General features: G+C 43.0%; 1 protein-coding gene across 1 annotated transcript in view; it reads left to right on the forward strand.

Moving 5' to 3' along the window:
* The window catches only part of efna2a (ephrin-A2a), a 79,693-nt gene extending 68,807 nt beyond the window's left edge, over positions 1-10,886 (forward strand). Inside the window, exons 2-4 of the mRNA XM_023430746.2 lie at positions 1,658-1,950; positions 6,948-7,013; positions 8,586-10,886. Coding sequence (XP_023286514.1) covers positions 1,658-1,950; positions 6,948-7,013; positions 8,586-8,710 — 484 coding nt within the window. The 3' untranslated portion in view covers positions 8,711-10,886. The remainder of the gene's footprint in view (positions 1-1,657; positions 1,951-6,947; positions 7,014-8,585) is intronic.
* Positions 10,887-13,746: the final 2,860 nt, after the last annotated feature.

Here is a 13,746-nt window from a genome sequence, read left to right on the forward strand (position 1 = left end):
TGCAAAGCTCCATTTTTGTCCAAAAGATATAAAAAACACATCAGTGAGCCACAACATTACACTGACTGACATGTTTCTTCATAACCACGAACGTGGGCACTGTACTTTGATTTTGAGTTCATCTCAAATACACCATCCTGTTGCCATAAATTCGTCAACAAATGTGTACTAATCCACAGCTGAAAATAGTCCCTAACAAATGCACGATTTGCTCCTGTTTGACTGACTTGTGCACAAAAAACAGTGCCAGAGCTGTTTAAGAAAATGATTTAACCTCTTTTAAAAATTAAAATATGTATTCATCACCCATTTTTAAATATTTACGACATCCTCAGAAGAAACCAGAGGGCTTGGGGATGGTTGTTACAGACAGGGTAGGGAAGTTGACATGTTTAGACTAATACACAATTGGTTTTGTTCTTTTAATGGCATTTGTTGGCAATAACAAAAATATAGAATATCGCCAGCCTTATCCTTGAAGAGAGACTGTTTCACTCCAGTGACTTCAAGATTGTAAACAGACGTTCAATTCCCATATACACAACATTGGCACCATAACATAAACTTAAATAGAGCCTGTGTTATGTTGGTAAAAAAAGCCATATGTTTCTAATATATTATAATGAAGAAGCAGAGGCTTTTGAATCGAGATGAGGAGATGGCAACTGTGTTCAAGCACCATCTCATGTACAGTATTTCCATATGTTACCTGCATTTATTTCACAAGATCCTTGACTCATTGCCAGAGGGAGGAATATAGCAAACTGCCACAATACCTACCCACTCCAATGTGTGTATATACCAATATTTCTTCTTCACTAACCTCTGACCCACTTGCATTCATCATGCCAGCTTCAATGAACTGCATGTGTATGGAACTACGTGGACATTCACCACAGCTGCCTCTATACACTTGCTTGAGGGGGTGGGATGATAATGCGTTCTCTCTTCCATCACACGGCCTACTTCTCTTGAGTGTCATACGAGTAGGCTCATTCAGCCACTGGAAAAAAGAGACTACATTCCAAACATACTAATAATTCCCATGAAGCAAAGCTCACCGAACTTTTGTTAAAATAAAATTGGTTACTGTGCAAACTTTCGCTGTAACCAGAGGGATTATTATAGATTTTTCTGACCTTCTTATGTTCATTAAATAAGTAAAAGAAAAGAAAAAAAAACACCCTCAAGGATGTTTTTGCTTTGTATTGCGATGACTCAGGTGGTTTAAAGACCATCTATCAGAGAGCATTTGTTGAAGTGTCCTTGAGCAATGTGTTGAACCTCTAAGGGTTGCTGTTTTGTAGCTGACTGTGACCTCTGATCGCAGACATGTGCAAAACACAAAAAAATGTCTAAACAGCAATCATACAATTTCATGTAATTGCAGTGCACAGCATGACTGCACTCAGTGGATGCTCACCACAGTTTCCTTTATGTTGTGCAATCATACAGAAATCGAATATACAGTAGGTCGTAAATATTCATAGCTTGGTAGGAATGTATACGTCTCACACGATCTCATCTTAGCTCAGTAAACTATTCCCACAGCCCTCTTACTGCTGCTCATTGATTCAGTGTATATTCCTGGGCCTGTTTGTGATTGTTTTTTTTTTCCTTGAAGAAATTTGAACTCACTTTCCTTTGTGTCTTGCAGGTTCTGGCACGGAGAGTACAGGGTGGCAGTGAATATCAATGACTATCTGGACATCTACTGTCCTTACTATGAGGGTCCTCCTTCCCACGGGCGCATGGAGCGCTACATCCTCTTCATGGTCAACCACGAGGGCTACACTTCCTGCCAGCACAGGATGCGTGGCTTCAAGCGCTGGGAGTGCAACCGTCCCAGCGGTCCTGACGGACCCCTGCGCTTCTCAGAGAAGTTCCAGCTCTTCACCCCCTTCTCCCTGGGCTTTGAGTTCAGGCCTGGACACGAGTACTACTACATCTGTAGGTTACCTAGCTAGGCAATGTGTGTTTCCGCCTGTGTGGGTGTGTGTGTGTGTGTGTGTGTGTGTGTGTGTTTGTTTCCGCTGTGTGTGTGTATGAGGTGAGAGACTGTGTGTGCACAAGTAAAAGGGTGTTTATTTGTTTGTTTGCTGTGTGTGTTCGCATGTGTGTGTGCCTGTGTTTGCGTGTTATCCACGCTCCTGCTCAATATGCATTTGTAAACGATGTGTAAATATGCAATCAACAGAAACTGATTGAGAGGGTTCTCAAACACAGCCCACCATGTCATTCCCACAGCCACCGGCGTGCATAAATACACCTTCCATCTCTCACCCACTCCCCCTACCCTCTCTCTCACTCTTTATTTTTTGATGTATCTCTCTGCTTCTGTTCAGATCATAAGTGGTGTGCTCAGCAAAGTGGTAAAAATGTCACTAGGCGTAGTTTGTAATCATTTTTATATTAGCTGTATTGATGTTTCTCCTCACTTCAACAAGTGATGTATTAGTACCACAGATGGGCTTTGCCCCCTGAGACTGTTTTTCTGAGCCGAGTTAAAAAGCTATCATTCCCCCACCAGGCATGGGACAAATAGTAGCTTCAAATTACTCTTAAACATTGTTTTCAGCTGCTCGGTGCGCCAGATGGGTGGGATAAATTTACTGCATCCGGAGAGTTTAGTGCAAGATCAGTTGGTAATCACAGAAAAGCACATTAAATTGACTTTCAAAAGCTTTGCTGTCAATGTCCAAACTTTCTGGCGCCGCACAGAAAAGTGCCACTTTGTGTTTGAGGCTGCAGGAGTGTGCGGGCGGTTTAGACGAGAGGTTCGCCTGTTTGAATTCACAGACCAGCTGGGAAAAATTTGAAAGGAAAGTGAATCTTCCCAAAAGGCAACAGTCATAATTCACACAATCACAAGAAGTCACTTATCAGGAAAATGCATGCACAGGATGTTGAAACGTTTGAACAAATGATCCATTCGGTTTTGCTTTTTCTGCTGAGGACAGTTTTGAGCTGCCGTGTAGCAACAGGCTGAAGTGTGCAAACTTTTAAAAGAGTCAATAGTGTTGGGGAAGTTATTGCGTTATCATGTTAGTCCTATACTTTACTTTCATGTTACTCAGTGTATTGTTCAGACAAAGGACAATGATTCTAATCAGACATGAAGCGTCTCTGTCACCTCACAGCCTGGTACGGGTCTCTCCATTTATCCCTGCACAGTCTGACCTCAGCCTTGTTAGTAGGAGATGATGCATTCTCACCATGAACCATAACGGGATGAGGTGAAGGTTGACACGCAGGTGCAACATATTTCTTTGACAAGTTTTCTTTTGTCCTTGGACAGTGATTCTGACCTCACAGTGATATCCAGATATTGACACAGGTTTGGATTCAATTTGTCATAGCATTAGCGTGATCAGATTTTATTTGTATTGGCAGTAATATCATTTTGTAATGTATTCATCATCAGTACTTGATTGATTTTAAGGATAATGAGATAAAAGCAACACTATTTGTTGAAAAAGTATTTGCAAATATTCTTTGCCTCAGTCTGTTGTCTCCACTGTCAAAGACACAGCAGGCGGGAGTCAGCGAGCTAAAGAGGCGAAGCTAACAGCCACCTGATGTCCCTCTGCACTTTTCCCAGTCAGCACACACACGCACAAACACACACTCTTTTGTTTTCAGCCTCATGTAAGGATGGACAGGGCCCCTCCAGAGTTGTATAGTTGCTGACTATAGTATTGTGTCTCTGCGACCCCTGGGGGTAGTGTGTGTGCCACAAGACGAGAGTGTGTGTGAATACATGTGTGTGTATGTGTATGTGATGTGGGGGGTGGGGTGGGGCTGGTTGTGGGGTCAGTTGTCAAGCAATTGTGAGTCCGTGAAAGGCCATGTCCATCATCCTGAGTGACAGCCACACACACATTCTTGTTTCTCGCTGTCTCTCACATGCACAGAGAAACACACACACAGTCACACACACACAAACACACACACACACACACAAACGTGCACAGGTCAGTATTGATGTGGAACGACCGTGTGTGACAGTTTTAACCACCCAGCCCTTCCGATGAGTGTGTGTGTGTGTGTGTGTGTGTGTGTGTGTGTTTGTGTGTGTGTGTGTGTGTGTGTGTGTGTCCTCTCCACTGATACTCTGCAGAGTAAAACGCATCAATCTTTGATGGTGATTTGTGGCCAGACCTGCGCGAGTGTGTGCCCGTGTGTGCGCGCCGCAGTGTGTATTTGTCATGTGGTTGACATGTTGACAGGTCTGCTCCACCTCTTACTTCTCCCAGCTGCCATCTGATGAGGTTGAGTGATTTTCAATGGGTTTTCAGGAGACGTTGGATTGTGGATGTGCTGGGAAACAGTGGCGCTGGAAGAGCTGATAAGACTTTAAAGAAATGACAAAAGTGAAAATTGTCAGAGGGCATGGAGAAAAGAGAAGGAGGGGAAAAGAGAGGGGGATATATATCTCTCCTCTTCTAGCCCTTTCTCCCGTAGCGTTGCCGTTTTTCAGTGAAACAGTGGGGAAGCCGAAACAAAGACATACAACAGGACAGAAAGCTGGATTCCATGCCAGCAGCGCTTCATAGGGGATCACAATACACTTTCTCTGCGCACTGTGTGGAGGGTAGGTGGATGATTTGAAGAAATTTGAGGCAAAGGAAGTGGCCTATAGAGAAGGCATAAAAGGGTAAAGGAGGTGAAGGGCAGAGAGAAGGATGGAGGGAGGAGTTGCAGGTAGAAAGAGAGGGAGGAGAGGGCAAGGGAAGGGTCAGATTTATTTCCTGTGCGCTGTGGATCTTGATGATGGTCCTCTCTAGGGTCACGGTGGGCTCTGGCTATGCGGACTTCCTCAAGGGAGAAGGCCAATAGGTCTCCACGCACACACACACACACACACACACACACACACACACACTTCTGCAATGCAACCATCACTGTGTGAGCGCATTCCTTTGCACATCCGCATATGTGTGTGTGTGTGTGTGTGTGTGTGTGTGTGTGCGCGTTGGCCACCATCTCCTTTCAGGTCTCTAGCTCTATTTCACATCAGAGTGAGGTGGGACTAAAACCCCAGATTCAATTTCGTTTACTTTACTTTGAAGTTTGAATCACAGTAACTTTTTAACATTTTTCTCTTTTTTTTTTTTCCGGCATTCAGCCACTGCAGCACGGTGGCTCTGTGGTTAGCACTGTCACCTCACGGCAAGAAGGACCTCCGTCTGTGGGGAATTTGCATGGATTTCACTCCCCATTCCAAAGACATTCAAGTCAGGTCGATTTAAGACTCGGTTATTTCCCTAAGGTATGAATGTGAGTGTGACTGAATCCCAGTGTGCTGGCTCATCCCTCACAGACTTGTTTACATTGCCTCAAGTGCTTCGTATGTTTACCGGAGTTCACAAGCTTGGGAGCATGGGTTTAAGAGAACTTAAAAGGACATAATATCAGAAACTCTCCAAATGCTCCAAGCAATAAATGTCACCGAAAATGTAATAGGCTGTATTAATGACTACATTATAACAAATTATTGAGTGTAACTTGCACAGAAATCACATTCCTTGCTTTCAATCCTTGACCTAGACCATCTCTGACATATTTATACCAAGTGTGATTACAGTTTTGTAGCTGTGGTAACAATCGCCCAGTGAAAAAGAAGATATGTCTGCATATATCTGCATCACACAAAAAGAGGTCAGCGTCGAAGCCCCTCACAGACATCCAAGTTTCTGGCAAGAGACGGTCCTAAACCGTCCTCCAGTGAAGTCTGTAGATTTATTCATTCCACTGTCTTTGGTCTTATCTGGTTGTGTATTTGTCCAGTGTGTCTCCCTGCCATCCCATGAATAGGTACAGGAGCTTAATGCGATTGGGGTGGATTATGTTGAGGTTTGGTGTCTTCCTGACAATTGCTATTGACTGTCCAATGCTGGATTATCGACTGGGAGGGATCCAAATCCCCAGCAGCCTTGAAAACCTCAGGTGCACTGTGTATCAGCTGGTTTGTGATATTTCAAATAATTGAGAATTTGTTTGAGAGCAGGCGCAACTAAATTACAATATCACCTGAAAGGATAACAGTTGATATTGCTAGGTCCTGTATTATTACTTAGAGGATATTTTTCTTATTGTCAACAAATCCAATGTGAAGGCCAAAACTAATAATTTGTTTATCTCTCAATACTTTCTGACTCTACTTCCCTGGCTGCAGCACTCAGCCCCAAGCTCATGAATTCCTACTGAAGACATGAATCTTAAAATATATATATATATATATATATATATATATATAATTCTATCTTTTAAAAAGGCATATTCATTTCTCTTTAAAATCTGATGGGCACTGTAGTTTTTAGCAAACATTAGTCATAAGAGGTGAATAGTGCATTTGTCGGGGACCATTTTCACATGCGGATTAATCCACATTTGGTGCTCTAGTGCCAGGACAGCAGCAGGACGGTTTATGTGGGTGTGACTCAGAATAAACGACAGTGCCAAAGTTCATCATAATGACGGAACATGTCCTGTTTTTGGCATAAAGGAATATGATATATCAGACTTTGGCGCCTACGCAATAGTTGTGAGTAGGATGAATTCTTTGTTGGTCCTGTCTGTTTGAGGTGCCCTATGTCAAATCTACTTTTGCCGCATATTACTAAATAAATGTGTGTTTAATTTGTTTACTTGAAAGTGACAGGATAGATAATGGAGACAGAGAGGAAGGGGGATGGGAGTGAATATGGGGCCCACAGCTTTTTTTTTTGCTACCACAAGTGGGTTAATCGAGCCACAGTCACAGCAATCTCTCTCACTCCTATGCCAACCAACCACCTGATAATAAGCCTCACAGCCCACAAGTGACAGAACAATATAAAAAAAAAACTTTTATTAAATGTCCTCAATTACATTTTTGCAATCAGAAGCACAAATCACTTTATCTCTCAACTAATCTCCTCTTTCAATCTCTCTGCTTTTTACAGCGTCTCCTCACCCAAACCATGTGGGGCGGGCATGTCTAAAGCTGAAGGTGTATGTCAGACCTCCAGGTAAGTCACGCTCTAACTACACATCCACGCTCGCGCACAAACACACGTTCACACATATACACGAAGGTCCAGATTGGCTATCAAAGTAAAATTAGGGGGGAATAAGAGGTCTGATAGAATGCCCCGGCAACACTCTCTGCTCTGATTCACAGACCAGCCAGGCAACACTTTAACACCTTTGCACACACGTACACACACACACATTCTGGCACATTAACACATACAACCACACACAAGCGTGCACACGCACGCACGCACACACACACACACACACACACACACACACTGTGAGAAGCACACACATGCACACAGGCACAAAGTGGCATACGCACTTCACATCAAATCACATCACATCACACCGGGTGTGAGGGAGACCTTCTGTCCTTGTAGAAAGAGAACAGAGGAGGCTGAAAGTGCTCTCTAAAAAATGTTACCAAGCCTCAACATCACTCTACTGGCCAGATTTACTCATAAGAAACGAGGGAGCAATCTAATAATAAACCCGTCGCATACAGTAGCAGTCTAATCTAATAATAGACACTTCATAATTTTAATAAAATTCTCCTTATGCATGAGCCGTGTGGTAAAAGATGAAGCATGACTTCTTTTTTTTTCCCCAAAAAAAACAGTCTGGTAAGCTACACTCTTGAAAATAGCTCCCTCATAGGGAGCGCAATGCTGACACAAGAGTGCCATGTTGGCCTATGATCGCGCCATTTAAAAATAACTCAACACATGATTGGCATACATGGGGATCAGATTGCAGCAGGCATTACACCACACTTGCGTTATCTTGAAAAATCTACCTGTACGTTCTTTTTCAAAGGCAGATTCTGCTTCATGAGTTTTCAACCCTAAGCCAGACTAAAGAATCAAACCCGGGTAGTAACACGTCTCCCTAGATAATGACGCGGCTTTGAAGATCTTCGTACAAGGATGAGAGACGGCCTTCACAGCTTTCCAGGATCAGATCATTCCATCTTCCGCTAAGGGGGAAGGAAATTCTCTCCTCCTCCCTAATTACTGAAACAACATACATTCTTTTATTCTGTCATTGCTGCAGCTCCTCTTTGAGATTCTGCTTTTTTCTTTTTTTGTGCTGTTAAAGTAATCTGTCTGACAGTGCAACTTCCATCTCATCTGTAAAATATTGTCACTAGAGTGATTTGTGAGCGGTTGCACGTGTGTGTGTGTGTGTGTGTGTGTGTGAGTGGATGTGTGTCTTTGCGCGTGTGTGAGGGTGTGAGCTGCTCCAGATTCCGAGTCTCTGTGATTAAACTGTAATTAGGTTGGTTAAACCCCCTGCAGAGCTCAGTTGCTGTCGTCTTCTCCCCCCCCTTTCCTCTCCTCATCCTTCTCTGCCATCTTCTCTCAGCCTTTCCTTGGCTGTTGAAGGGTGAGACTTTTGTGGTTTGTCGCTCACTTTCCACGTTAATAGTTCCACTTGTCTACCCTTTGTCTCTAAATCCAATTCCCTGTGTGTTCACTTTGTCTTGTCTTTGTATCTGTCTGTTCATCCCTCTCAGTTCAGATGTTTTGTCGTTTTTCTTTTCTCTCTTATTTCTGTTTCAGATGGATCGGGATATGATTCTCCGGAGCCCTTCCTGACTGATGGAGGTCCAAGCTGGAGGCCAGGGTCCATGGTGCTGTTAGCTGTTCTGGCCCCACTGCTCCTGGGACTCTTCTCCTGGCTGTGACCCCTCTCCCCGGCCTCCTGGAGTTTCCACCCAGGGTTGCTGAGCTGGGCTGGCTGTCCCTCTAAATCCACCACCCCTCAGGGAAGCCCTCTGTCTCCGTCCCACCCGTCCCCTCCCTCCCCCCCTCCCACCTTCCACCTCTGTACGACCACCAACCACCCCCACTGCCAGCCTCCTCCATGGCCCAGCCACGGACACCCTTCCCAGGCCTGGCTGAGAGGGCTGGGTCTTGAGCTGCCTGGGAACCTGCCCTTCATCTCTGATCCCTGAACTCTGGGTGGAACAGCACCTCTCAGCTGAAAAACACAAGGGAAATGTCTCTGCACTCATATCAGGGGGTCCTTTTGATTTGACTATTGACTCTTGGCCACTGATGGGGTAGATATAGCCATGGCTATGATTAAACTTGTCGTTCCAGTGCAATTCCTATCATCCAATCACGGCAGGACGCATTAAGCGATAGGCTTGGATGCACAAAAATTGGATTTTGCCCACATTGCTATCTCATCCTCAAACCAAGAATTGGAAGTGGCCAAGCTTGCGTTGTAATTGGAATTCTATACTATCTGGACGAATTCCAGCCACAACGAGAATAAGAGTGAATGCATGGAGATGAAGAGGAGGAAAGAGGCCTGGAATGATGTGCAGAAAAAAAAGGGGGAAAACAATGCGGGCACAGATTTAAATAAATACGTCCATATGGGAAATGTAATATTATATGTGTTGATATTTTCAGACCCAGTGTAGATTCACGGCAACGTGATATAAAAAATCTTGAACAGTTTGATTTTTTTCATGAGGAGCTCAGATATCATATTGTAATGACAAGTATAACCATAGCCTGTTTCAGTAGGAGGGTAGGGTGTGTGTGTGTGGGTGGGTGTTCTGGGTGGGTTTGGTGAGGTGTATATTTTCAGGTGGGATGTGTTTTGTCTTATTCATGTTTCTAAACAAAGCATTTATCACAGCCTGGCCAGCACAGGCGTCTTCAGCACTGTCTAATGTCGATTGGGTCGGGTGACTTTTGGAACCATGACTTTCTCATGTATGAATGTACCACTGGTCACCCACCTCGTTGTCTTTCTGTATTATTATGACTGTGGTCACTTACAGTACCTTCTCTCGGACTGGTAGGATGAATGGGGATTTGGAGGGAGGGGGAGGGAGGGGCTGGGAGTGAAGTAAAGGATGAGCGGAGGACAGGTGAGAAAAGGAGGCGACACTCAAGTTGCATGACCACTGTGAAACCTTCAGATCAATCTTGTTTGTAATGATGATATATTTTTTCATGGGGAAAATCAGAAACACCCTGCTACCGCTCTCTTGCTCTCGCTGAGACTTTTTCAGACATCAAAAACGAAAATTCAACCTCTCTCCTCACACGGTTTCTCCTGTCTGGCTTTCGGTCATTGATGGATTAGTTTGGGCCGGGAGATAAATGGACCCACAGGGTGAAACTGACTGGAAATCAGCCCTCGGAGCCCAGACCAGATCGCAATGGACGTAAACACTGACTGAAGCTGGTCCTGGGCCTGAGGGTTAAACCAATAAGGGAAGCGCATAGACTGTGGCAAATGAGGCGAGGTGTGTGTGGTAGCATCACAAAAACACACATATGGGCATGCACACATACACTCATACACACACATATACAACCATACACACACATACACACGCAGTCTTTGATAACGAGGCTGTTCCTCTGAGATGGTGGACATGACTATAAAGGGAACAGCACAAAGAGAGAGCGAGCAGAAGAGGGAGAGGGAGAGAAAGTGTGTGTGTATCATGGGACTGAGACTTCTTTAATGTTGGGAAGTGAGCATAATGAGTAAGCACTGTGAACACACACACACACACACACACACACACACACACACACACACACACACATAATGACCCATGTACAGATACACACACACGCACACACATGCAGACATATGTAGAAAAGCACATGCAGATCTAGACATTTACAAAGACATGGCATGCACATACACACATGTACAAAGACACACACACACAAACACACACAAACAAGGGGAAGCACTTCCTTCCCTGTTTCATCTTATTTTTGTAGCATTTAAAATCACTGTTAATTACTCCTGTGTGGGATGCAGTGATGGGGTATAGCCTGTGGAAGATTAAAAAAAAATGTGTCTTCTCTTCTTCTATTCCACTGATGCTGTCCTTCTATCGTTCTTCTTCTTCTCTGGTTTGTGATCCAATGGTCGGTAGTGGTAGGATGCCTCCAGGTCTGAGCGTCATGTATGAGTTTGTCTCCTTTTCTGTTTGTGGTGTTTTTTGTGGAAGCTGACCTCAGTCATTAAAGTCAGTCAGTCAAAAGTAAACACAGAAGTCAGAGCAAGGAGAGAAACACACAAATAAAGATTGTCTTTTTGTCTACTCGAAAAAAACAAGCCAAGCGAGTGAGATTTCTTTAGTAGAATTGTGAATTAATTTTCATATAATGTCGTCCCCCCCCCCCGAAGGACAAATGATTGTATTCATGTATTAGACAGCACCCGGGTCTTTATTTTGCCCAGTCTATCTTCCTCTGACGTCAAAGTCTTGGGACGGTGAGCACTGAGCTCTGCCAGTCAAAGCATGAAATTATTCAGATGAAATCACCCTCTCCAATCTTCATCTGTTTCTCCCTCAGCGATGTGACAGCTAATCTGAACTGCTGACAACATGGAGACTGAATAGCTTGATAGCCCTTCCTGTCTTGTTTCCATCAGATTTCCAGCAGGGTGGCCTACGGGTGATAAAAGTGCATTTACTCGAGTACTAAAGTACAGTTTTGAGGTACTTAACTTGAGTATTTTCATGATCTGCTACTTTACACTTTATGCTCCACTTCATCTTGGAGGAAAAATATTGTACTTTTATTCTTTTACTTTCAGATTTTACATAAAAACGCATATGATGAGCTTATAAAATACACAATTTAACCAGTGGTTCCCAACGTGTTTGGATTGTGAGCCCTTACAAAAAAGATTCCCTTGTCACATTTCAGATGTTTGGAAGTGCATTTCTATCCACTTGAATTCATGCATATTTTCAATCTGCACATAAAAAAAACCTGTGTGGAAAATATTGCGAAAAAAAGGAAAAAAAAAAAATTTTTTTTTTAAGCATGACTGAAGTGTATTGACAAAAAGAAAAATTCAGTAAACATCGGCGCAACAAAGCAACAAATGCTGTATTTCCATCGCATTTTCCATTTTGAGGTTTGACTGGTGCTCTTTCAATTACTTCATCTCATTGTGCCCTCTTCCTCTGGCACCGGCTTGGAGAATTAGCAGTGCCAGCTGTTTATCTCGATGTGCCCTACGCCTAATATTTGCATAACAGTCGTGGGTGTAAAAGTACATTCATTTACATATGCTTTTGCTGATTTTCTGGAAATTTCGTGAAAATGTCTGCTTCATCTCGATGGAAACTTGGCTTAGGAGTTGTTAGGATTTCCCCTCATCTTCTAACATGGTTTCATTAAATAAATGTTTAAGGCCCAAAGATTAAAAATGATCCAATATTTCAAATTTTGCTGATAACATTTTAATACTTTTCTCAAGTAGTTTTTTTAATACAGGACTTTTACTCATATCAGAGTATTTTTACATTGGATTATTGGTACTTTTATTTAAAGATCCCCTCTGATGAAAATCAAGTTTTTAACCTTATTAACATGTCCCTATGATGTTTTTTATATAATAAGAGACATATCATGAGCAAAATAAGGAGTCAGTGCCATGCCATGAGTATTTTCACCTTGGAACTGCAGTGACCCAATGACAGTCTCATAAAAAACAGATTCAGACAGTGAGGGTTTCATACCTCATATAACCCAAGGAACAAATCCTGTCAATTTACAGGGACGGGCAAAATAAACCCAAAACCTTGTCAGTAGAGAGAGCGAGAATTTACATTGGTACCACCACTAACACTGTGTCAGCCACTGCCAGTTACAAGCTAACAAACAACATAAACAAATAAAAGATGCTAAATACACATAGCGTTCTGATACATCTTTGAGTCCCTGATTTTGGTGCACAACACATTGCTCAAAAACTGCTGAGTCTGGGTCTGACTGAGGCTCAAACATGTGATTAACCATCTCGATACGCACTGCTCTTTCACCTGTTAACCTGGCACGAGCAGCAATGGTGGGCAGGACACAATGCCTGATCCAGATTTCTCAATAAGGAAGTAAGTGTAGATGTGCTTCCAGGCCCAGTTTTCCTTTTTTTTCATTTTTTATGTGGGAAAAACCATGTTAAACAAAATAATAATCATAGCAGAGTATTTTTACAGAGTTTAAAACATGTCTGGAGAGGAACATTAAGTGAGGATCTGAATACTTTTACCACTACTGTGGCCTACTGGTTAGACAGATTGCTCTGAAACTGAGAACACAGGTTTGATCATGTGTCCTTGAGCAAGACACGTTACCATTACATGCGACGCCTGAAGGCTAAATGTCTAAAAAAGTGAATACGAAATGTTTCCTCTCTTCTTTGAGCTCTGTGTGTTTCCACAAGATCCAGACATGAAAAGATAGACAATAGACACTTTCCCCTATTGGGGCTTGTAAGGGCCAGTGCTATCTTGAAACATTTATCAGCCCTGTTTTAAAAGCGTTATTTGAAACCACCGACTCGTCTCTTTTGGCAGCATGATGCAAAAAGAATATCAGAAACGTTGTTTTTAGGGAAAACTGAGGTTTATGAATAATAGATGAGGCCTGGCTTGCCATGTTTGGCCGTCCTGTGCAAAGCGGGGTAATGGCTATCGATGTCTCTAGTTTCCATCAAATTGCTTCATATGAGAGCTCAATTCAAACGGAGAAAGAGTAGATTCCAGCAAAAAGGAGACGAGGGAATGAAATTATCTCTGAATATTGAGACGCAAGCTTGGTCAGCCACTTTTTCGTCCTGACAAGTATCAGGTACCAGTGGAATTAGCCCAATGTAAAATTAAGCTTGATCAAGCAAGGCCTCGAAAACTTCCCACGTCTAAGAGGAAAGGTGGATGTG

This window comes from Seriola lalandi, unplaced genomic scaffold (assembly GCF_002814215.2).
Source record: "Seriola lalandi dorsalis isolate HSWRI2012SDOR001 ecotype SW California unplaced genomic scaffold, Sedor1 jcf7180002054911, whole genome shotgun sequence".
NCBI classification, from domain to species: Eukaryota; Metazoa; Chordata; class Actinopteri; order Carangiformes; family Carangidae; genus Seriola; species Seriola lalandi.